The sequence below is a fragment of the Chrysemys picta genome, chromosome 6, assembly GCF_011386835.1.
Source record: "Chrysemys picta bellii isolate R12L10 chromosome 6, ASM1138683v2, whole genome shotgun sequence".
NCBI classification, from domain to species: Eukaryota; Metazoa; Chordata; order Testudines; family Emydidae; genus Chrysemys; species Chrysemys picta.
This window is the reverse complement of record NC_088796.1, coordinates 50,623,334-50,648,669: the sequence shown is the minus strand read 5'-3', so window position 1 is coordinate 50,648,669 and position 25,336 is coordinate 50,623,334. Positions and strand designations below refer to the sequence as shown.

General features: G+C 41.0%; 1 protein-coding gene across 6 annotated transcripts in view; it reads right to left on the bottom strand.

Moving 5' to 3' along the window:
* RASGRF2 (Ras protein specific guanine nucleotide releasing factor 2) overlaps positions 1-25,336 on the bottom strand; it is a 197,148-nt gene that overhangs the window by 22,487 nt on the left and 149,325 nt on the right. For all 6 annotated transcript variants that reach the window (XM_042855878.2, XM_042855879.2, XM_005288183.4 and 3 more), the window contains one exon: positions 304-416. In XM_042855878.2, the coding sequence (XP_042711812.2) occupies positions 304-416 (113 nt within the window). The remainder of the gene's footprint in view (positions 1-303; positions 417-25,336) is intronic.

Here is a 25,336-nt window from a genome sequence, read left to right as displayed (position 1 = left end):
GGATAATTACGTTATGCACACCTAAATTCTCCTCAATCTCCTTGCAGTTTCTATTTGTTAAAATATTCTTTGATTCCTGTGCAACGTTGCTATACACTGTTAAACAATTGCCACATTTTATCCCAGAGGTGGCTGCATTTCATTGGTAGATGTAAAGTTATCCCTGTATATGGTTTGTATTTCAATTGTTAAGCACTTTGTGATCTTTCAAAAATAAAGACACTGTGTTATAGCAAGCTACTGATTTCTTTGTTTTTCATAATATGGTTTACAATTACATTAAATTCATTTGAACATCTTTACCTCAGTATGTTTGCTGTGGCTTTTCTTTCTTGTGGTAGAAGGTCTGGATCTCTCAAAACTTCTTCCAGCAAATTTAGAACATTCATTTTCATCTCATTGTTTAGTTCAAAATCCTATGAAATAAAATGATTATATTCTCTTTGTTTTAAAGATTTAGAATGAATAATTCAAAATATAGTATCTGTTATTTTTGCGTTGTTTTGCTTTTTGCTTACATTTAAGAAAGTTTACAGAACAGAGTTATTGTAGTGGATAGGGCACAGGACTGGGGGACTGAATATCTATCATCTATCCCCTGCCATTTATTTGCTGTGTGACACTGGGCAAATCACTTAACATTTCTATTCCACAGTTTCCCCATCTGTAAAATGTGAATAAGAACATTTACCTTTGTGAAGTGCTTTGAGATCTTTAATGGTAAATGCTTGGTATTACTATTGTACTATTTACATCAGCCTAGGAACTGCCCCTTTATCTTCTGGGGCATAATTCTGTGAAAGCTCTGCGAGACAAGATTCATAGAGTCATAGATTCCAAGACCAGAAGGGACCACGGTGATAATCTTGTCTGACCTCCTATATAACACAGGCCATAGACCTTCCCCAAAATAATTCCTAGACGATATCTTTTAGTCAAAAATCCAATCTTGATTTAACAGTTGTCAGTGATGGAGAATCCACCAGGACCCTTGGTAAAATGTTCCAATGATTAATTACCCTCACCGTCAAAAATGTATGCCTTGTTTCCAGTCCACATTTGTCTACCTTCAGCTTGCAGTTATTGAATCAGGGGAGATAGCTCAGTGGTTTGAACATTGGCTTGTTAAACCTAGGGTTGTGAGTTCAATCCTTCAGGAGACCACTTAGGGATCTAGAGCAAAAATCTGTCTGGGGATTGGCCCTGCTTTGAGCAGGGGGTTGGAATGATCTCCTGAGGTCCCTTTCAACCCAGATATTCTATGAATATATACCTTTTTCTACTCAGGGCCAGCTCCAGGCACCAGCTAAAGAAGCAGGTGCTTGGGGCGGCCAATACCAAGGGGCGGCCCTTCGGCTGCTATTAGGGCAGCACATCTGGGCCTTCAGTGGCAATTCTGCAGCGGGTCCCTCAGTCCCTCTTGGAGCGAAGGACCTGCCACCGAATTGCCGCCAAAGAGTGGAGTGGTGTGATTGCGCTGCCGCGGCTTTTTTTTTTTTTTTGCCGCTTGGGGCGGCAGAATACCTGGAGCCGTCCCTGTTTCTACTAGACTGAAAAACCCATTCTTAAATATTTGTTCCCCATGTAGATACTTATAGACTCTAATAAAGTCACCCCTTAACCTTCTCTTTGTTAAGCTAAATAGATTGAGCTCTTTGAGTCCATCACTATAAAACATGTTTTCTAATTCTTTAATCATTCTTGTGGCTTTTCCCTGAATCCTCTCCAGTTTATCAACATCCTTCTTGAATTGTGGGCACCAGAACTGGGCAAGTATTGCAGCAGCAGTAGCACAAGTGCCAAATACAGAGGCAAAATAACCTCTCTGCTCCTACTCAAGATTCCCCTGTTTATGCACCCAAAGATTGCATAAGCTCTTCTGGCCACAGCATCACATTGGGACCCCGTGTTCAGCTGATTATCCACCATGACCCTCAAATTTTTTTCAGAGTAACTGCTTCCCAGGATAGAATCCCCCATCTTGTAACTATGGCCTACATTCTTCGTTCCTAGGTGTATACATTTACATTTAGCCATATTAAAACACATATTGTTTGCTTGGGCCCAGTTTACCAAGTAATCCAGATCAGTGACCTGTCCTCTTCATTATTTACCACTCCTCCAATTTTTGTGGCTTCTGCAAACCTTATCTGTGACAATTTTATATTTTCTTCCAGCTCATTAATAAAAATGTTTACTAGTGTAGGGCCAAAAACCAGTCCCTGTGGAACCCCACTAGAAACATACCCACTAGTGGATGATTCCCTGCTTACAATTACATTTTGAGACCAATCACTTACTCAGTTTTTAATCCATTTAATGTTTGCCATGTCAATTTTATATTATTCTAGTTTTTTAATCAAAATGTCGTGTTGTACCATTTCAAATGTCTTACAGAAGTCTATTACATCAGCCCTATTACCTTTACAACCAAATTTGTAATCTCATCAAAAAAGGTATCTATTCAGACAAGATCTATTTCACATAAACTCATGTTGATTTGCATTACCTCCTTTAATTTGTTATTAATCAAGTCCTGTAACAGCCACTCCATTATCTTGCCCAGGATCATTGTCAGTCTGACAGAACTTATAATCACCTGGGTCATTTCATGTACCTTTTTTTTAAAAATTGGCACACTATTGGTTTTCTTCCAGTCTTCTGGATCTTTCCCGGTGCTTCAAGGCTTATTGAAAATTAACATTAAGATCCTTAAAGCCAGCCATTTCTGTTCCCCTGAAACCTCTGGAGAGGAGAATCAAAATCCTCATATTTTAATATATACCTCATTCAGGAACTGTATTACATCTCAGTACCACTCTACTTGCTGGGCTTCCGATCCCTCCCACCCCTGCCTCCAACTAATCTGTGGAGAGACTGTGGCCTATTCTGCAATGGAATGTCTTTCCCTCCCCCATTTAAATAAAATTACTATAAGATTGTAGTACACCCTGAAAGTCTTTAGAAGATCACTAGTGGGTCATTGTAGAATAACATTTCATATGGATCTGACATTATACTGGAGACAAGTTTCTTTGTTAAACCAGTTAATCACTCGTGTTTGTGGCATGTGTGATTTATACTCAATTTCTGCATGTGTTGCCTCTGTCCCACACTGGCATGTTATTCTTCCTTTTTCCCCCTTTGTCTAAAAGTCAATAAAAGTACTAGGGTTTGAAAAAATCATCTCTCATTCACTATTGAAAGGTCAGCTCCCACCTTTGATCAACCCATGTCAGTGTCCATTGTCCTGCTGGTACCTTTTCAAACAGGCACCTTCATGCTTTCTCCCATGCTGTCCCCCTCACACTTGGGAGGAGTTCCCCATTAACATCCACAAAGCTACCTCTTTATCTTCCTTCACACCTCTCCTTAAAACTCTCCTTTACTGCGATACCTACAAAAAACTTGACAATGGTTAGGCTGCTGGTGAGCTGAGATCACAGCATATTATGCTGATCACGATTGTTTCCTTGTACCCTGTCTGTCTGTCTGTGTCCATTTGTTGTCTCAAGTATTATATTTAAATTGCAAGCTCTTTGGGGGCAGGGACTATCTTTTTGTTCTGTTTCTACAACCCCTAGCACAAGGGGTCCTGGTCCCTGATTAGAGCTACTAGGTGCAATAGTAATACAAATAATAAATAATAGAAAGGACTGGATCCCTGCCTGGATTGCTTACAGTCTAACTCGGGCAGGCATTTTACAATTTAAGCACAAGAATAAGTAGAAACACTCTCGGTGGATATTTAGTATTGGAAAGATTCATGAAATAAATGAATTTTAAAAGGGGATTTGGCCCATAGGAGGAAAGGAACTTTTCCAGACATTTGCATTTGAGCTAAATACAAACATTTGGAAGTGGGAACTAAACTCCAAAGCTTCATTTATATATATATAAAAATAAATGTAATATAAAAATACTGTATATTTATTATACAGTATTACTCGCAATCCTCTTATCATGTTTGTGGCAATTCACCACCTGTTTCCATGGGAACAGAAATAGAAGCACAGCCAACAGCAGCAAAGTTACTGAAACTCTTGTACATTTAATTTGATGCTGCTAGTTAAGAGGCATAGATGGCATTTTTTCAGAGAGCCCTTTTGCTCTTATGTTCACCTTCCTGTCACCCACCTGCACCACATCAGGCATCTCCCTTCTATGACAGTTGTCTCATATTTTTATTTTGCCCATAGTCAGCGCTAATTTGTAATGTTTATACCAACTAATGTTTCCAAGTGCTTTTTCTGCAGTATTTGCCCAGATAGTACGGATTACTAGAATGAATGAGGGATGCAGGATTGGGCCCTAAAAGAGCATATAGTCAAAACACAGATGATACACAGTGGAAGGACCACAAACTCCAGGTGGTGCATTTTGTTTGTTTTTTAAAGTACATTTTCTATTCTTGGTGGCTTGGTCTTCAGAAATGTCTTTTAAGAATGTTTTGAGTAGGGAGACAGAGGCAAATGGAGAGAATTTCATGTGCAAGGAGTGGCATGGAACAAGGTGCTAAGATGAAAGTATGTGGTATATAGCTATTAAATGTTGATATTTTTGTTCTAAAGGGCTCTGGTCTCCAAAGTGGGGTGTGTGCTCCGCAGGGGGTGCGCAAGAGGATCTTTGGGGGTGTGCGGCAGATGGAGTGTTTTTTTTCCTCTCTTCATCCAAGCAGAGAACTCCCCACAATAAGTTAAATGCTTTTTTGCTTTGGCAAAAATGGTAGAGCCGGTGCAGCAGGGGGTGAGTGCTCAAATTTTTTTTTACTGATAGGAGTGCACGATCAAAAAAGTTTGGAGACCACTGCTCTAAAGAACAACCTTGTGGGATTTACATTATTTTAAGACTATGGAAGATTAATCAAAGGAAGGGCCATAAAGGTTTTGCCAAGATTTAAACTTCCAGTAATAATTATTATTAACAACATATCAAGTTTGTTCTGTCTGTTCTGTATCTGATGATGGCTATTCTATGACAGAAGCTGGGAATGCGAAGCACTTTTGGTAGTCATCCACCTAAGGAATCAGCATTACACAGAAAGGATGACCAAGATCTGACAACCTTCCTTTAACATGCTGGGTGAAATTCTGACCTATGGAAATCAATGGGGGAGTTTTTCCATTTACTTTAATAAGGACAGGATTTTCACCTGCTATGTAATATCAACTAGACAGAGTTGGTCAAATATTTTCTGTCCAAAATATATATTTTTAAAATCACAATGAATCAATTAGCTTCATTGTAAAATAATTATTCCCACTGTCATGAAATTTGTTTTATTACATCTAGAAGCATTATCTTTTTTTAAAAAAAATACAGATTTAGTATTTTATTTTAATTTGTTAATCAGGATGGAAAATCATTGTGTGTGTATGTCAGGTGCAGTATGGAATAGGCATTACTGGTTTAACTATTGTTTAAATACCCAATTACAGTATAGGCTAAAAACAAACTACTCTTATATGGATCAATGGAAATTTCCACAAGATGGCACTCCTCAGATAGCTGGAAAAATCTATTTATGGTGAAGTACAGAATGAATGTACATGCTCTCAGGACTAGCTTTAACCCTGGATTCTGCTGGCTTCTGCAGGGACCTCAGCAGCGGCAAGTTCACCTGAAAGGGTTTTCTGGCTTTGCAAAGCAACTACAAATCCACGCCCCTTCATTAGGGTGGCCTTCAGCCAGCCAGCACAGCCTCTAAAGTGGGTGATACTGACTGGGGAGAAGCCAGGGTGGCCAGGAGATGACATTGTCATCCTTGGAGCAGAAACTGCTGGCAGAACTCCTGTGTCACAATTTAAAGTTGCCATCCCCAGCATAATGCCTAAAGGAAAGTGGCAGTGCAAATACTGCTTGCCTTACCAGAGATAATTGTCTAAGCCTATCTTTTAAACTGTAAACTCTTTGAACACTCTTTATAAGACCCATTGTAATCAATGGAAAGAGTTTCATTGAGTTCCATGGTCTCTGGATCAGGTCTGCAGCTGTATAACTGTTATAGCTCTGGACTCATGCTCTGTCCTAAAATACTAAATAAAAACAATTATATACCTGCTCTGTGATGTGCTGGCTCCCACCTTCCCCCTCTCTGGCTCAAGGATTTTATTTGCCTCTGCCTGCACCAACCAAGCTGAATCAAGCCATTTATGTAGGTGTCTCACATGCAGCTATCTAGTGTCTAATTAAGGAAATTGTTTAAATCTAAGAAGCAGGAAGATTGTTGTCATTCAGAAAAGAAGCATTTTTTGTACTACAGATATTTGATATAATTTATGTTCAGTAGTCTTCTTTTCCATATATATTGATTTCATGAGTGTTTACCTTTCCTCTTCCTCCTCCTTACATTTCCCCATGTTTCTGTTTTTCAGTATTTGTCCTGTGACTGCACACTGATCACACTTCATAATTTGGAAGCAGTAAAACAAAGGTAAAATTCAAAACAAAAACAGAGGGTTTGTCTATTTCTATTTTGCTAGTTTTGTGTTAACAACAACAACAACAACAAAAAGATCTAATTTAGGTACTCAGGTGCCATGGTGATGAGCACACTATAAGGTCTAGATAGATAATTTGATACATTTAAAATGTATTGAGAAGAGATGAATAGTAAAAGTGCCAATAATATTCAATGTGAAGACATTTATCACTAACTGCTAACTTTATAATTTTAGAAGGTTTTTCCCAACAAATCCTCTCAATTTTTACTTGCTGTATTACCTTTTAACAGAATGAATGTACACGTGGTATATCACAATATGGATTTTATCTAGTATTTTCTATTTTCTGTTGATAGGAGATTCATTTGCATTTGGATGATTTGCTGATATATGGACTTCACTTAAATGGCTGCACATGTCAGAAATCAGAATATATTGTCATACAAGACCAAATCAAGCTTTTCACTGCCACTTACTTTATTATCACAAAAGGAATTTATTTAATTAAAACTTACTTGCTCATTGAAGTTCTGAATTTTCCAAAGGAAAATTTAAAATTTTACAGCGATTTAATCTTTCATGACAGGGCACATAGCTCTAGTATATTCTGAAACTCAAACCTTTCCAAGGTATCTATCTTTGTGCTTTTAATACAAATTTTCATGTAGTGTAAGCACAGAAATTAAAGTCACTATAAAAATTTTAAAAAAAATTTCTTGTGATCCAAATTTGAGAGTTGTTATAGAAAAAAAAATCTCCTTATTTATTTATTTATATTGTAGTAGTACCAGGAAAGTTGGGGCCTCATTTTCTTGGACACTGTACAGACATACAGAGAATGTGAGTTCCTGTCCTGACAATCTAAAAGATATGCACCTGGATGAGACAATCAAATGGGAGAGATGTGGATAACAAATAACAGGATGTGTGCAATTCTTAGCCAATCATGAGCAGTGTTCACAGATCACCAATATTTCCAAATGTACTAGAGACAGACTAGGTATTTGCAGAGTGCAGTGAGGAGCATACCCATTTTGCTGTCACGTTACGTGCACAGGTTGCATTGGTAAAATGCTTACTGGAACGAGCACAGCAACAAAACAAGTATGATTTTTTTTAAAAAAGAGAGGCAGAGACAGCCTATTAGTGGTGCTTTGTCATATATGGAATCAGAGTTCAAAGTTCAACTCTAATTTTGTCCCTACACAAGTATGTAGGGACAAAATTAGAAAGGCACAAAACAAGATCAAACTAGCTAGGGACATAAAGAGTAACAAGAAAACATTCTACAAATACATTAGAAGCAAGAGGAAGACCAAGCCTGTTACTCAATGAGGGGGGAAAGACAATAACAGAAAATGTGGAAATGGCAGAGGTGCTTAATGACTTCTTTGTTTTGGTTTTCACCAAGAAGGTTGGTGGCGATTGGAAGTCTAACATAGTGAATGCCAGTGAAAATGAGGTAGGATCAGAGTCCAAAATAGGGAAATAAGTCAAAAATTACTTAGACAAGTTGGATGTCTTCAAATCACCAGGGCCTGATGAAATGCATCCTAGAATACTCAAGGAGCTGACTGAGGAGATATCTGAGCCATTTGCAATGATCTTTGAGAAGTCATGGAAGAAGGGAAACATTCCAGAAGACTGGAAAAGGGCAAATATAGTGCCCATCTATAAAAAGGGAATTACAGACCAGTCAGCTTAACTTCTGTACCTGGAAAGATAATGGAGCAAATAATTTAAGAAATCAATTTGCAAACACCTAGAAGATAATGAGGAGATAAGTAACAGTCAGCATGGATTTGTCAAGAAGAAATCATGTCAGACCAACCTGATAGCATTCTTTGACAGGGTAACAAGCCTTGTGCATGGGGGAAAAGTGGTAGATGTGGTATATCTTGACTTTAGTAAGGCTTTTGATACTGTCTCACATAACCTTCTCATAAACAAACTAGGGAAATACAACCTAGATGGAGCTACTATAAGGTGAGTGCATAACTGGTTGGAAAACCGTTCCCAGAGAGTAGTTATCAGTGGTTCACAGTCATGCTGGAAGGGCATAATGAGTGGGGTCCCGCAGGGATCGGTTCTGGGTCCAGTTCTGTTCAATATCTTCATCAATGATTTAGATAATGGCATAAAGTTATAAACTTTTAAAGTTTGCAGACGATACCAAGCTGGGAGGAGTTGCAAGTGCTTTGGAGGATAGGATTAAAATTCAAAATGATCTGGACAAACTGGAGAAATGGTCTGAAGTAAATAGGATGAATTTCAATAAGGATAAATGCAAAGTACTCAGAAATGACTGCCTAGAAAGGAGTACTGCAGAAAGGGATCTAGGGGTCATAGTGGATCACAAGCTAAATATGAGTCAACAGTGTAAAGCTGTTGCAAAAAAATCAAACATCATTCTGGGATGTATTAACAGGAGTATTGTAAGCAAGACACAAGAAGTAATTCTTCTGCTCTAATCCGCGCTGATTAGGCCTCAATTGGAGTATTGTGTCGAGTTCTGAGTGCCACATTTTGGAAAAGATGTGGTCAAATTGGAGAAAGTCCTGTGAAGAGCAACAAAAATGATTAAAGGTCTAGAAAACATGACTTATGAGGGAAGATTGAAAAAATTGGGTTTGTTTAGTCTGGAGAAGAGAAGACTGAGAGGGGACATGATAAGAGTTTTCAAGTACATAAAAGGTTGTTACAAGGAGAAGGAAGAAAAATTGTTGTTGTTAACCTCTGAGGATAGGACAAGAAGCAATGGCCTTAAATTGCGGCAAGGGAGGTTTTAGGTTGGACTTTAGGAAAAACCTCCTAACTGTCAGAGTGGTTAAACACTGGAATAAATTGCCTAGGGAGGTTGTGGAATCTCCATCATTGGGGATTTTTAAGAGCAGGTTGGACAAACACCTGTCAGGGATGGTCTAGATAATACGTAGTCCTGCCTTGAGTGCAGGGGACTGGACTAGATGACCTCTCAAGGTCCCTTCCAGTTCTATGATTCTTTGATTGCTACCCCTACCAGCAGGAGTTGGGAGCACCGTGTAGACAGTATGCTTAGTTTCGATAGGAGAGGAATGTCTCATGTCAATCAAGTAATCCATCTGTGATTAAGGAGCAGAGTAGTTGATGGGTTTATAACCATTGGCTAGAAGGATGGAGACTGAATGAGTAGGTGTGAAGCAAGGACAATACTGCTTAGATACTATGGTGATGTGTACATTAGAAATACATAGATCTGATCATATAGCAAAGATAAAGAAAATGATCTACACAATTCTGACAAGGATGTAGGAGGGCCCATAGAATAATTTCTCTTTTATGTAACCTCCACACACATGGAAATAGTTTTCTTTTAAATACCCCAAGGAGAGCATCCTATAAACAGGGAACAGAGAGGAGCAAACGACTCCACAAAATCCTCTAGTGACCTCAGCATAGAAATCTAATTGACCTGGGACGTATTTGGATACTACAGTGATGAGGAGGGTGGGCAGGAGGTAGGTAAGTACGTAGATACCATACATGGAGAACTCCTGAAGAATCTCTACAGGGAATCCATTTGCAAAGTCAGATTATCTGACTTCAGCATAACCCTAAATGCTTTATATACAAATAACCCTCACATCACTTTAGTGCTCATAAATGGAGCCAGCTTTCTAAAGAATTCTCAGGCAACTGGAAAGAAGCCAGTTGGTAGGTTGGCATCAGGGTCCTGTGATTGCCATGTGAAGAGGAGGAGGAGTGGTATGGGTTGTCAGGATAAATGTAACACAACTCCCCCATGACAGCCTTTACTGAATACATTTGAAATCATTTCATTAGACTCTTCTTTTATTCTAATTTTGTGTTACATAATATTATGCTTTGAAGAGGCAGAGGAATGGAAAGTATCTCCAGAAGGTTTTGGCAAACAAGGCTGGCCCCTAAGGATGTGCTACACATCAGAGATAGGGCCTGGTATTTTCGGGGGGGTCTATTCTCAGTTTACACCTAGGGGCAATTCTAGTCAACTGCCCTGAAGAGCCCTGCAGTTAGGATCCCATTTTTGAGTGAAGGAAGAAAGGAGGCCAACTGGTCTCCCTTTCACCTGTCTCCAAAGCAGTGTTGCCACATAACACCCCTGCACTGGTCCCACAGATTGTTCCTGATTCAGCCAATACCAACACTGGCTATAAGCATGAAGACACACTGTGTTAAATCTTGCATTTCACCTCATCTTGTGGGCAGATAAGAGGCTTTACAATGAGGATCCTATGTACAGAAACCACAGGAGAGGGGAACAGGACAGAAATCTGTGAGGGGGTGAAGGAGGAGGAGGAGAGAGAGAGTATGGAAAGAAAAAGTAGTGACAGATCTGAAAGCGGAGGGGGGGGGGAGGAGAGAGATGTTGGGTGGGAATAAAGGTGAGCAGTGGCAGATTTAGAGTTAGTGGGGCTCTGTGCTCTGCTTCATTTTTGCCCCCCCCCCCCAGGGAGAGCATTCTCTCTCTGCTTCCTCTCCCCTCCCCCCCCCCCCCCCGTTTTTCATTTTTTTTCTGCAGTCTCCTCCTGGGGCTCAGGGTTGGGGATGCAGTGCCTGGGAGAGCATTAGGGTGCAGGAATAGGCTGGGGATGGGGGTTTTGGGGGAGTTATGGTGTGGGAGGGGCTCAGGGTTGGGGTGTAGGGTCTTGGAGGGAATTAGGGTGTGGGAGCGGGGTGGGGGTGTAGGGTCTGGGTGGGGGTTATGGTGTGAGAGGGGGCTCAGGGTTGGGGTGCAGGGTCTTGGAGGGAGTTAGGGTGCAGGAACAGGCTGGGGATGGGGGGTCTGGACAGGAGTTAGGGTGCAGGAGGGGGCTCAGGGAACACAAGGGCTTTAGGGGCTGCTAAGTGGGCCCCGGATCCCTGGGCTGCAGCCCCTAAAGCCCAGCCCCTTTTCTGAATCCGGCCCTCTGAGCACGGGCTAGAGGACTCAGGAGGAGCAGGGGCAGCCATGCAGCCAGAGAGAAGCAGCGGTTTCCCTTTCAAAGCGCCGCTTCTCTCCGGCCGGCTGCGCAGCTGCCCTGTGCTCCTCCTGAGTCCTCTGGCCCGTGTTCGCAGTGCTCCCGCCACCCGCACCTCCTGCCTGCTCCCTGAGGCTGTGGGTGAGCCTCCCTCCCTGCTCTCTTGCTCCCTTACAGCTTCTACCCGTGCAGCCCTCCTCTCGTGGAGCAGCCCCCCCGCAGGGGGTGCGCCGGTGTGGAGCTGCCCGAGTGCCCAGCCCTGGGGCCCCCTGTTGTTGGGGGGCCCCGTGCTAGGGCACTGTGTGTTTCATGGTAAATCCGCCCCTGGAGGTGAGGGAAAGATCGATATAGTGGTGGATATGTTGAAATAATGGTGGAAAGAGGGGAGGGCTAGGGATTGATACACAGGCAGGGGTGAAAGTGAGCCGGCATGGGCCGGTACTCCGTACCGGTAAGAACCTGCACCGGCCCATACCCAGCCCACATTAAAGCACTACCGCAGCAGCGCTTTAATGTCCCTGCCCCTTTTGCCTCCCCTCTTGGGGGCCCTGCCGGTAAGGTCTGTACCGGCAGAGTCGCCGACAGAGGAGGCCAAAAGGGGCAGGGACATTAAAGCGCTGCTGTGGCAGCCCTTTAAGGATGGTCCTTTGCCACAGCAGCGCTTTAATGTTGCTGTGCCCTCCCCCCCCCCCCCCGGCAAAGGACCCTGCAGTGCTTTAACGTCCCTGCCGCTTTTGACCCCCCGGCCACTGACGGGGGGCAGAGGGAGGGCAAAGGGAGCAGCTGCCCTGGGGCCGGCGATTAAAAAGGGCCCAGGGCTCTGGATGCCGCTGCCGCTACTGCAGCAGCAGCGTCTGGACCTCTGGGCCCTTTAAATCAACACGGGAGACCCAGGTGGCGCAAGCCAAGGGCTGGCTGGGGGATTCTAACTCCCAGCCCCACCCCTTCTGCCTGAGGCCCCGCCCCTTCCAGGGGCCAGAGCCACCCCTCCTATACTGGTAAGTGTCCTCAGTTACTTTCACCCCGGTACACAGGAAGGTAAAAGGAAAGATACAATTTCAGAGAAATGGGGAGAGCATTTGGGATGGAGATGGAGAAGGAGTTTTAATGGAGTAGGGAGAAGAAAAGCAAAGTGAAGGATTAAAAATACCAGATTAGAACAGAGTGAGAGGAATTTGCAGGTAAAACTACAGTCAGTGTGTGGCTGGCTCTGTGTGGGTGCACACAGAGGAGTGGAGAGAGCACAAGGAGACTTCCCTCCCTCAGGCCCTGTGCAGGAGCCAGCTCAAAACAGCAGAATAGCACAGGCACTAGAAAGGCAAGTGCTACCAGGGTGAGGCTGAGGCCAGGGCTGGTCATGCTTGAGAGAAGTACAAATCAGAAAATCCTGGTCACAGTCATGAAATATCAAAGAGCAGAATCATGCAGTCTGCAGAGATCCACCCATATTTTCAAGTGAAGTAGGCAAATTTTCAAATGGACAGATTTGGCCCTGTGAGTTTATGAACATAGTTGGGCCAAATTCTGCTCTCATTAATACCAACATAAATCCAAAGTAATTTATATGAAATCAGTAGAGTTACTCTTAATCTACACCAGTGTCATAAAACAGAATTTGGCCCAATTAATTGATGGAATGGAACTGAGTGGAGGTGCACTTGTGATGTGGTATACTAAAATAAAATTTCATTTTCCAATGTAAAAGCAAATTTTGAAAATCATATTTTGATCATAATTCCTGTGATGGGACAAATCCTGATAAGTTAACTTGAACTGAAACAATTATGGATGGAGAAGGGAGAGGTAACAGAAATAATAATTAGCTAAAGAGGGAAATGTAGCTCTGACCTCTCCTAGACTTACTTCAAAAAAATCAAAGGAGGATCACTTTGCCTTTCCTCTAATTTCAAGTGCAAAGCAGGTACCATCTTTTGGGGAGAATGCCAGTCCTGCTTTTAGAACATCAGTTTTAGTCTGTCGTCCCTAATTGACTATCATTAATTTAAAAGTACAAGCTATGTTAATAAAATGACTAAATAATTCCAATGGCACATCATATAAACTTTTTAATTTCTAGGCATTCTATAGCCTCATAGTACTCTGAAACCTTGAAAGAAGAATCTAGCCACTAGGTATTGTCAGATTAAAGTTTTCGTAACTGATAAGAAATGTCACATTTCTGCCTCTAAGTTCTGTGAGTTAGAATGTTTAACTGAACCACAAAAAGAACTCACTGTAGAGGGACCTGTCAGACTTGAGCAGAAGTGAGTGAAGAATACCTCTAATCAGTTTGACTGACTGTATGCTTGGCTAGCATTCTGAGGGTAACTCACATTCCCTGAAGGGTCATGGAAGATCAAACCCTTACACTTCTGCAACCTTTTGCTTGAGTAAAACAACAATCAAGTACATTAATATTTTATACAAATACATATGCTATATACAGTATGTAATTATGCAAACACTTAGAATTCTCACACTTTGTGACCAATAATTCATTGGAATGTTTATTTATAAGAGAGGGAGAGAACCAGGCAACCCCACAAAGTTTCACATTGTTGTGGGCAAAAGGTCCTGAGGAAGAGCTCCAGGTAGCTCGAAAGCTTGTCTCTCTCACCAACAGAAGTTGGTCCAATAAAAGATATTACCTCACCCACCTTGTGTCTCTATGATTCTGTCAGACATACTATACTTTATGCCTTTAAACATTAACAGCAGGTTGAAGATACATATTCATATTATTATGTATTGTGCTGAAATAGAATTGTCTCAGAAAATCAAAGTGTAGGTATGCACTATAATTATTGATCCATAATTGTGACCATTTCCCCAGTTATTCAATTCCTTGTATTTTGATCACAAATGTCTGATTTTCATAATCATCACTAAGTGGTATCAATGACTATAGTATACAAATTCCTATTCTGAATACTCACTTGAGCTGAGCTAGCACAAAGGGGGAAGTAACTTGCACCAGGTAAAGTTCTGGAACAAGGGAGGAACCAGACACCAATTGAATTCCTGCTCAGCTGCCCAGGGCTTGTGGCAATTCCACAACTGAATGTGATTGGCAGACACCCATCTTCAGCAAATCAGAGGGCAGGGATTTGCAAAATCATTCTAGTTGTGATCCTCAAAGGAGGTTAAGGGTATAGGCACACAACTCCTAATGAAATTCAATATAAGGAGAGAACCAGGGCCGGCTCCAGGCACCAGCCCACCAAGCATGTGCTTGGGGCGGCGCCTGGAGGGGGGCGGCATGGTGGGGCGCTCCAGCCCGAGAGCAGGGCCGCGACTGGGCTCGCCGCCCTCCCCGCAGTGCTCCAGCCGCCGGGGAGAGCAGAGCCGCAGCGGGCTCGCCGCTCTCCCCCCGGCGCTCTGGCCGGTTGGGGGCTCTCTGCCCTGCTCCCGGCGCTCTGGCCGCCGGGGAGAGTGGAGAGCCCCGGCTGGGCTCGCCGCCCTCCTCCCGGCACTCTGGCCACCGGGGTTTCGCCACCCTCCCCCTGGCGCTCTGTCCACCGGGGAGAGCGGAGAGCCCCGGCCGGGGTCTCCGCCCTGCTCCCGGCACTCTGGCCACTGGGGAGAGCAGAGCCGCGGCGGGCTTGCCGCCCTCCTCCCGGCGCTCCGGCCAGTCGGGGATTGCGGGCCCGCGGCCTAGCTCGGCACTCTCCCCTGCCGCGCTGGGGGAGAGGGGGAAGGGGGTGGCTTTTTTGCCTAGGGCGGCAAAAAAGCCAGAGCCGGCCCTGGAGAGAACATAACTGTATTTGGCTCCTTTGGGAAGCTCAGCCTCCATGACTATTTCTCAATATAGGCAAATCTTGCGCTGATAGGCTAATACAATACTTCACTTATGACTGGCTCAGAGTTTCTCAAACATTGCCAGCAATAAGGACACTGTTTCAGCTTCTTTCACCCTTCAGCAGAGGCAGAAAAAAACTCCAATTTACAGCTTATAATGTTTAGATGAAAGAAGAAAATAGTACCATAAAGCAAAGAAAATGAGGCTGTGGAACTGTTTATTAGGGTATTAAAAACATCTATAGACGTCATCTGCTTTGCTTCATTTTCCCTCCCTCAGTGGGAGTTCTATTTTCACAAGCCCTCTCCTTTCCCCACAAGCCAGCAAGGCTCTTGAGTCTTGACCCCACAGTAACTGTCACAGTATTTGTGTTTTACTTGTTTACAATGGTAGACTCCTACACTGTTTCTCTCAGTTCCGTTTGGAAGCAAAGTGTAGACATAAACATTCTGCAGTTATTCTAGCAGAAGAGCTTTGTTCACTTACAGGAGGTGGTTCACGACAGATAGAAGAGAAAGAAGAAGGAAAATAAGGAGGAAGTTGTGGAGAGGGAATGAAAAGAAGGATACAATGCAATTTTTTTAAAAAGAGCTAAAAACCTAAATAATTTACCTTTCACCCAAAAATTAATGCCAGCATAGATTTGATTCTCTTGCTCAGTTTGTCAAAAATAAGATGTCACATTATTTGTTTGAATGTTTTTTCCAAACTTGTATCTACATCTTGTGATCAATAGGAGACAGTAATTAGCTTTCCCCTTCTAAAAAGGGCAGCAGTTATAGTGTTACCAATATACATTCACTGAGAATTAATGTGCAGTTCTGACGATGTATTACCAAAGTTTTTAAAAACAATGAAGAATTCTTTCCTAGTCATTATTTAATCCTTCAGTTTCAAAATAACAAAACTGCTTTATTAATTCACATTCTCACTGAACAACCCTAACTGCTTATTTTACAATGACTCTGCTTTCAGGAATTCTGCACACAAGATCACATTTTAGATTTAATGATATTGTCTGTGTTTAGATAACAGAGTTTTAAAAAAGCTTTTTTAAAAACACCCATGACATTAGTTTTGATACAGTTTAGTTGTTTACAAGGTATTTTATAAAGCTAACTCAGATCATAACCCAGCAGAGGAAAGATAATCCAATCCCCCTCCAGGAGCTGCAAGCGATGGCAGGGGAGGCCATGAGAGGGGCCCCAGCTACTGACACTCTCATTAACAGGGCCATCGTTTTTCTTCCCAGGCTCCTATGCTAACACTGAATCTATACTGTGCGGTGGAAGGTGGCCACAATGGGAACAAGCTCTTGGACAAAGGAGGACTTGGGCAAAGGAGAAGAGGGAGGGACGGGATGGTCAAGGCTAGGGAGAAAAAAGTTAACGACTCAGATGTGTATCTAACATCACCTCAGAAATTTTACATGTACATTTGTCGGTGGTTGTCTGTCTGTATTGTTTATTTAAATTATAAACACTTCTGGGAAGGAACTGCATACTCTTCTGTTTGTACAGCCCCTGATATATTTTGGGGATTACAGCATTAGAAATCATTATAATTATTATAATTTTAGGGAGCTGTTCATGTATAAAGAAGTAAGCACTTCACTGGCACCTCACTCACAGCACAGAGACAGAGCTATTGTTATGCACTCAGTTAGAACTATTTATACATTGCAACACTGAGCTCTCCTTCTGGAATAGTGTTCTTCCATCTACTCAAAAAAAGAAAATGCCTAATACAAGTATTTTCTTGTCTGTTCTTATTCATATGAAATAATATATTTTTCAGGTAAGTTAGGTTTAATTCAAAATGGGGCTCACAGACTTCTAGCAAAAGAGATTCATAAGAACATAAGAATGGCCATACTGGGTCAGACCAAAGGTCCATCCAGTCCAGTATCCTGTCTACTGACAGTGACCAATGCCAGGTGTCCCAGAGGGAGTGAACCTAACAGGTAATGATCAAGTGATCTCTCTCCTGCCATCCATCTCCATCCTCTCTGACAAACAGAGGTTAGGGACACCATTCCTTACCCATCCTGGCTAATAGCCATTAATGGACTTAACCTTCATGAATTTATCTAGTTCTCTTTTAAACCCTGTTATAGTCCTAGCCTTCACAACCTCCTCAGGGAAGGAGTTCCACAGGTTGACTGTGCACTGTGTGAAAAAGAACTTCCTTTTATTTGTTTTAAACCTACTGCCTATTAATTTCATTTGGTGGCCCCTAGTTCTTATATTATGGGAACTAGTAAATAACTTTTCCTTATTTACTTTCTCCACACTACTCTTGATTTTATATACCTCTATCATATCCCCCCTTAGTCTCCTCTTTTCCAAGCTGAAAAGTCCTAGCCTCTTTAATCTCTCCTCATATGGGATACATTCCAAACCCCTAATCATTTTAATTGCCTTTCTCTGAACCTTTTCTAATGCCAGTATATATCTTTTTTGAGACGAGGAGACCACACCTGTACACAATATTCGAGATGTGGGTGTACCATGGATTTATATAGGGCAATAAGATATTCTTTGACTTCCACTGCTCACTGTGTGGATGTCTTCAGAGAACTATCCACGATGACTCCAAGATCTCTTTCCTGATTAGTTGTAGCTAAATTAGCCCCCATCATATTGTATGTATAGTTGGGGTTATTTTTTCCAATGTGCATTACTTTACATTTATCCATATTAAATTTCATTTGCCATTTTGTTGTCCAATCACTTAGTTTTGTGAGAATGTTATGCGGGGGTGGGGATGGGCAAGTGTCTCCCCTGCAATGGCTGAAAGACAGAGGCCTTTAATATCTCTTTCTGGGGAGAATGATCAGGCTATATGGGGTGGTTCCCACCCAGCTGCTCTGATGACAGTGAAAATCATCTGTGAAAGACCACCCTTTTGCTGCTTGTATTTAGCAGGGGGAAGAGGGTAGGATTAGGTTAGTGAAGACTCACCCCAATTCCTTTCCTTTCTCCATGTGTGTGCGTGCGAGGTGGGGAGATAAATTCATACATGTGCACATAAATGCACATATCCATAACCTAAACAAGCTAGTTCTCCTACCGAGTGGGAAGGAGGCAAGAGGGGGAGAGAAACAGAGAACTTGTTGTTGTTATTTCTACCTTGAAGTGACACCACCCATCTCAACGGATGGGCCACTTGGGTGGCTGGTGATGACTGGGACAACCCCCATTGAACAGGGAATGAAAGCCTATGCTGCAGAGATACAGGAATGGCCATTTCCCTTCCAGAGTCTCTCATTGGTGGGGAGGAAACTGATTGGTCCCTTGCCCTCCTCTTGCATTGAATTAAACCCTACTCTGGGTTATGTGGAGACGCCTCTCATTCTGTTTCAGCAGTCCCACCCCCTACCCTGTATTGGTAGCTTCAGAGCTGTTTTGAGGCCAGGAAGGATTTTTTTTTTCTCATGGGGCCAAGTTGGCATAAGCCTGGGGAATTAATTGCCTCTCTCATGGCATCCTGGAGGCATAGGAATCAATTTAGTAAATTCGCTTCGCGACCTTTTGGCTAAGGTCATGTGTAGTACTGGATAAGGAGGATAGTTCATCACAACTTGTAGCTGGTTTTCAGTGCAGTTAAAAGGATAAAAAGATGAGCGATATGAAACCCCTCATTGGGGAGGGGGAGAAACAGGACTCAGATGCGTGAGCTAAGGCTTAGATAGTCTACTCTGAGTTATAGGTTATATGGTAGGAGTACTGGAACCATTTATAATGCCTGGTATGGATGACAGTGTGGGTAGTACCTCCACTGTGTTAAATTTATTAAGTTTCAGACTGCTGCTTAACCATTGCTGTGTTTGTCCTCATTTTTAAATTAAATTAATGGAGATATCCTATCTCCTAGAACTGGAAGGGATCTTGAAAGGTCATTGAGTTCATCCCCCTGCCTTCACTAGCAGAACCAAGTACTGATTTTGCCCCTGATCCCTAAGTGGCCCCCTCAAGGATTGAACTCACAACCCTGGGTTTAGCAGGCCAATGCTCAAACCACTGAGCTAACCCCCCTCATATTGTATGTATAGTTGGGTCCAGATCAATGGTGGGAGGCTCTCTCATTTGCCGTGGTGTCCAGATCAATACATGGGAGGCTCTCTCATTTTATCCTGGTGGGGGCTGGATAAGTATGTTAATTGATTAGATGAGCCACCTGAGGCCTTTTCTTTCTCTTTTTTTTGTTTCCTTTAGGAGAGGAGAATAATGTGATGGAAAAATTGGGCAAAGAGCCTCCCCCCCATTAGTGTCTCACAGGGGAGCAGCACTTATGGGAATGTTGGGTGTTGAGGGTGTCTCATGAAGGGCAGTATATATGGCAGTGGGTGTTTCAAGGGGCAACAATGGGAGGAGCATGCTCAGAGAGGAGCCTCTGTCAGGGGAGCTATTATGTATTTTGTGAGCAGTAGTAAGGCAAAGTCCAATCTACAGTTAGTCACCAAAACACACTAAATTATAATCTTTATATTGGGAAATGTCAGAATATTTTGTTTATGGCTCTCCTTTAAGAGAATAAAATCCATCCTTTACTACCAATGAAAATAACATTTCAGGCGTACTGTGTGGTCATAGTGTATGAGGTAAGCACCTTTAACGTTAGATTTAGTTGTTCTTGGAGGAGCTGTAGATTTGACAGTGTCTTAATGCTTAAGTGGTTTTGTCACTTTGGCAGTCTTATAAGCCTTTACTGAATCTATCTAAAGCAATGGTGCCCAAACAGTCTTTGGCTTATGGTCTGAGCAGTTATTACAAATTAAGGCTCTGAGCTATGGCTGTCCCAGTGCTGCGGAACATTTTTGCCAACATATAATGCTGCCTTAGCTAGACAATAACTCTTTGTTTGCCTTCCCATAGCAGTTCTTATTCCACATTCCGTTTTGGCACAAATCCATCAGTCATTTCTGCTTTGTCTGTATCTTTCCTCTGTCCCTAGTCACTTGTGGAAACAACACTCAAAGCTGAGTTGCTGCAGTGCGCAATACCCATCCTGGGCCAAAGACCTCACGCTTTAAAGAATCTACTGCATTGGAATACTGGATTAGAAGAGTTGGAGAATCAAACTTTACTCCTGAGAAAAAAGGCAATGAAGGACTAGGGACACCAAGCTATAGTTTTCACTTTGAAAATACACTGTACTGGGTTTGAAAATAATTTCCTCTCTCTCGTGACTCCCTCTCTTATCTCATTCCTCTCTTATTTTTAATATAGTATTTATTTGTGTTTTCAAAGGCATTTAGAGATACATAGGTACAGAGTAATGTATTTTTGCATAGATTTGATACAGTTTGAAATGCGTATTATAGCACAATATTGTTTTATCCATGCAAGAAAGCATATTTTTGATTAAACATTTATATGACAGTATTTTCATAAGTGTTTGTAGTAGCATTTTTATGTACGGGTAACCACACACTCAGATGTTGCAGAAATTATGCTTGGTGTAAGTAGGTAGATGGACAATTGGGATAGTCATTTTGTATGGATATCACTATGGATGAAAAGATCATATTATTTTCAGTGCAGTGCACTGTGATTTTAACACAGGCCATTGTTTGCCTCTACTTCTTATATGTTGGAAAGTAAATATAGTATCAGCTAATATACTTTTTTATATACAAATACAAGCAGCAAAAGGGTTTCTTTCATGCATCATAATATTGTGCTATATTTCTTTGACTGGTGTTAATATTCTGAACAAGAAAAATTCTTTGGTGTTCCAAAGGTTTGAGAGAATAACACTCAAAATATAACAGATTAAGATTTTTATCAATGTATATGGATTTTTTTTTCATTAAACTTAAATGTTTACATGACGAAAACATTTGGTTCTGTGGTCATTTGTCCATATCCTCTCTATTAGAGATTGGGGCTGTTTAAGTTAGTTTCATTGGTCATTACTAGAGTATAAAAGAAATGCATGATAACATTGTGGACAGAATTTCAATGGAAAGTAGCTGATGTGGACATTTTTAATCCTGTCTGCGTAGGTGCTATTCTCTATTATAGCTTTAAAAAGAGGGATGGTCTGGTGGTTAAAGTACTGCGCTGGAATTCAGAAGATCTGGATTCAATTCCTGGCTTTGTTACAGACTACCTGTGTGTCCCTGAGCAAGTCTATTAACATTTATTTCTACTGCAACAGAGCTCAAGGACTCAAACCAGGAACCTATTTTGCTAGGCACTGTGCAAACACTTAACCTCTCTGTGTCTCAATTCCCCATGTGTAAAACAAAGGTAATAATATTTCCTTTCAATCACACTTTTTCTGACTTGTCTACACTGTAAGCTCTTCAGTACTGAGACTCTTTCTTTCTATGTGTATGTACAGCACCTAGCACAATGGTGCTCTGATATTAGTGGCATGTCAATGCTGCCTCAATACAAATAATAACATCCATTTTAGTTTTAAATGTAATAACTTACCAATTTCAGCATCATTTATTGCTACATAAAATTACACAAGTCCTTTCTATCCATCTGTTTGCAGATTATTATTACATCCTCCAAGTTACATGTTGATTGCTATCAGTTTGACCGGATGTGTTGTAAATAGGGATAGTTATAAAAAAAAAGTTTTTGTATTTTCTTGAATGACTCCAAGTCTGGGATCTGAAAGAGTTGGTTTAAGTGTGTCAATATATTCTATTCCTATTTCTTTAAGATCACAGAGGCAAAATTTGGGATGTCAGAAATATTTAACAGGAGAGCAAGATTTTGAAGATTTTTTTTCTTAATTGTTTCCTTACAGTAAAGCTCTCAACTCACGTGTTATTCTGGGTTTGTTTGTAGAATGTATAAAGAGCACTGATCACAAGGAGTGGTACTTGTAGTGGTAAATGCCTAATAGCATTTAAAGCAGTGAGTTCTACTGGAATAAGCAAAGGACTGAGAGCCATTTTTTGGTCTAATTATGACTCTGCCACTAATTCTATGCATGACCTTGGGAAAGTCACTTAACCTTTGTGGCTTATTTTCTCCATCTATAAAATGGAAATAATAGTACTTACACATCAACTTTCATGGGGTGTTTTGAGGATTAAATATATTTTTCTCTTATGTGTTGAATCTGTATACTCATTAACTGTCATTTCTTTTTTTTCAGAGTAAAGTCAAAATGAAATACATTATAGATATTGATGTTTAGAATAATAAGCCATAACATTTCTCTTAGCACATAACCTCTTAATAATAAAAACGTAGGGCTGCCAAGTGATTAAAAAAACTAATCGTGATTAATCGCACTGTTAAACAATAATATAATACCATTTATTTAAATAGTTTTGAATATTTTCTACATTTTCAAATATATTGATTTCAATTACAACACAGAATACAAAGTGTACTCTTTATATTTATTTTTATCACAAATATTTGCATTGTAAAAAACAAAAGAAATGGTATTTTTCAATTCGTCTAATACAAGTACTGTAGTGCAATATCTTTATCATGAAAGTTAAACTTACAAGTGTAGAATTATGCACAAAAAATAACTGCATTCAAAAATAAAACAATGTTAATCTTTAGAGCCTATACATCCACTCAGTCCTACTTCTTGTTCAGCCAATCGCTCAGACAAACAAGTTTCTTTACATTTGCAGGAGATAATGCTCCCCGCTTCTTGTTTACAATGTCACCTGAAAGTGAGAACAGGCGTTTGCATGGCATTGTTGTAGCTGGCATTGCAAGATACTTATGTGCCAGATGCAGGAAAGATTCATCTGTCCCTTCATGCTTCAATCACCATTCCAGAGGACATGTGTCCATGCAGATGATTGGTTCTGCTCGATAACCACCCAAAGCAGTGTGGACCAACGCATGTTCATTTTCATCATCTGAGTCAGATGCCACCAACAGAAAGGTTGATTTTCTTTTGTGGTGGTTTGGGTTCTGTAGTTTCTGCATCTGAGTGTTGCTCATTTAAGACTTGTGAAGCCTTCTCTACACCTCATCCCCCTCAGATTTTGGAAGGCACTTCAGATTCTAAAACCTTGGGTTGAGTGAGATAGCTATCTTTAGCAATCTCACATTGGTACCTTCTTTGTGTTTTGTCAAATCTGCAGAGAAAGTGTTCTTAAAATGAACAACATGTGCTGGGTCATCATCGGAGACTGCTATAATGTGAACTAATGGCAGAATGCAGGTAAAACAGAATAGGAGACATACAATTCTCCCCCAAGGAGTTCAGTCACAAATGTAATTAATGCATTATTTTTTAATGAGCATCATCAGTATGTCCTCTAGAATGGTGGCCAAAGCATGAGGGGGCATATGAATGTTTAGCATATCTGGCACGTAAATACCTTGCAGTGCCAGCTACAAAAGTGCCATGTGAATGTCTGTTCTCACTTTCAGGTGACATAGTAAATAAGAAGTGAGCAGCATTATTGCCTGTAAATGTAAACAAACTTGTTTGTCTTAGCGATTGGCTGAACAAGAAGTAGGACTGAGTGGACTTGTAGGCTCTAAAGTTTTACATTTTTTTGTTATATAACTGCACGCAAAAACAAAACAAGCTACATTTGTAAGTTGCACTTACTTACACAATAAAAATATTCCACTACAGTACTTCTATGTGGTGAAGTGAAAAATACTATTTCTTTTGTTTGCCATTTTTAAAGTGCAAATATTTGTAATAAAAAGTAATAATATAAAGTGAGCACTGTACACTTTGTATACTGTATTTTAATTGAAATCAATATATTTAAAAATTTAGAAAAACATCAAAAAATATTTAATACATTTCAATTGGTATTCTATTGTTTAACAGTGTGATTAATTGTGATTGCTTTTTTTTTAGGGCTGTCTATTAATCACAGTTAACACGCCATTAACTCAAAAAATTAATCTCTTTGCTATTTTAATGAAGGGCAGAGATTTTGACCAATGTGCATGTGAGGTAAATAGCAGTCTCTTTTTAGCAATCCCTGATTATATATATTTTTGTTACGGAGCTGTTAAACAAAACAAGGCAAACCCTTATTACTAAGGGCTTATTACTAAGTTGATGAAGTTTGTGGTGTAATATTGGCTCAAGGCTGAAAGTCAGCCTAAACACTTACTTTAGAAGTTTGTTTTATTTTTAAAAAACAAATGTAGCTTAGGTCAAAGAGCAAAGAAAGTGTTCAGGGAGTTGACAGTCTTTGCTCATAGGGTATGTCTACACAGGGATAAAAGACCCATGGCATGGCCACAGCTGGCAAAGGTCAGCTGACTCGGACTCGCCGGGCTTGGGCTGCAAAGCTAAAAATTGAAGGATCCTAGAGCTCGGGCTCCATCCCGAGCCTGAACATCTACAGAGCAATTTTTCAGCCCTGGAGACTGAGCCCCATGAGCCCGGGTCCGCTGACCTGAACCAGCCCCGGGTTTTTTATCCCTGTGTAGACATAAGGCTGACTATGTGTAGTGGCTGCCTTAGTGGCTGTCTATGGTCTTCAATTGTAGGATAAAGATCTCACTGATGCAACCACTGATTCCATTACACTGATAGGAATGCTAGTGTAGGTTCTGACACCTTTCATCACTTTTACCACCATGCTTTTAATTAACATAATGGTGAGATTGCTGGACCCTTGTCTACAGTAGGGATCCCACTGGTGCTACTAGCTGAACAGCTAGTAGCACCAGTTTAAGGTTCTCTGGGGCATGGAAACTCTTTTTGTTATATTATTTTTCATTGCCTAACACAATGGGACTGGGGCCCTTCAGCACTACCATGATACACAGTAATAATAATAATAGACTTAAAATTCCCTACCGTCCCAGCTATTTAGACCTCAAATGGTCTATCAAGTAACCAATGAGAACTTGGTGCATCCACTAGCATGGCCAAACTGTCAAGTTTGTTTCCAGAAATTCTAACGGTCCGACCATAGTTGTGATACACAGAAAGATTTTATTTTATCTGCCCCCCCCCCCTTTTTTTTTAAGAGGGCTGGCCAGGGGAAGAATAAGGAGAAGGAGCTGTTGAAGGATTAGAATTTAAATATATTTACTTACAAATAAATTTTTAAAATGCCATAAAACATACATACAAATAAAAACACAAAGTGGTAGAGAATTATAGGTAGGGCTTATAGCACCGCCTATAAGTGC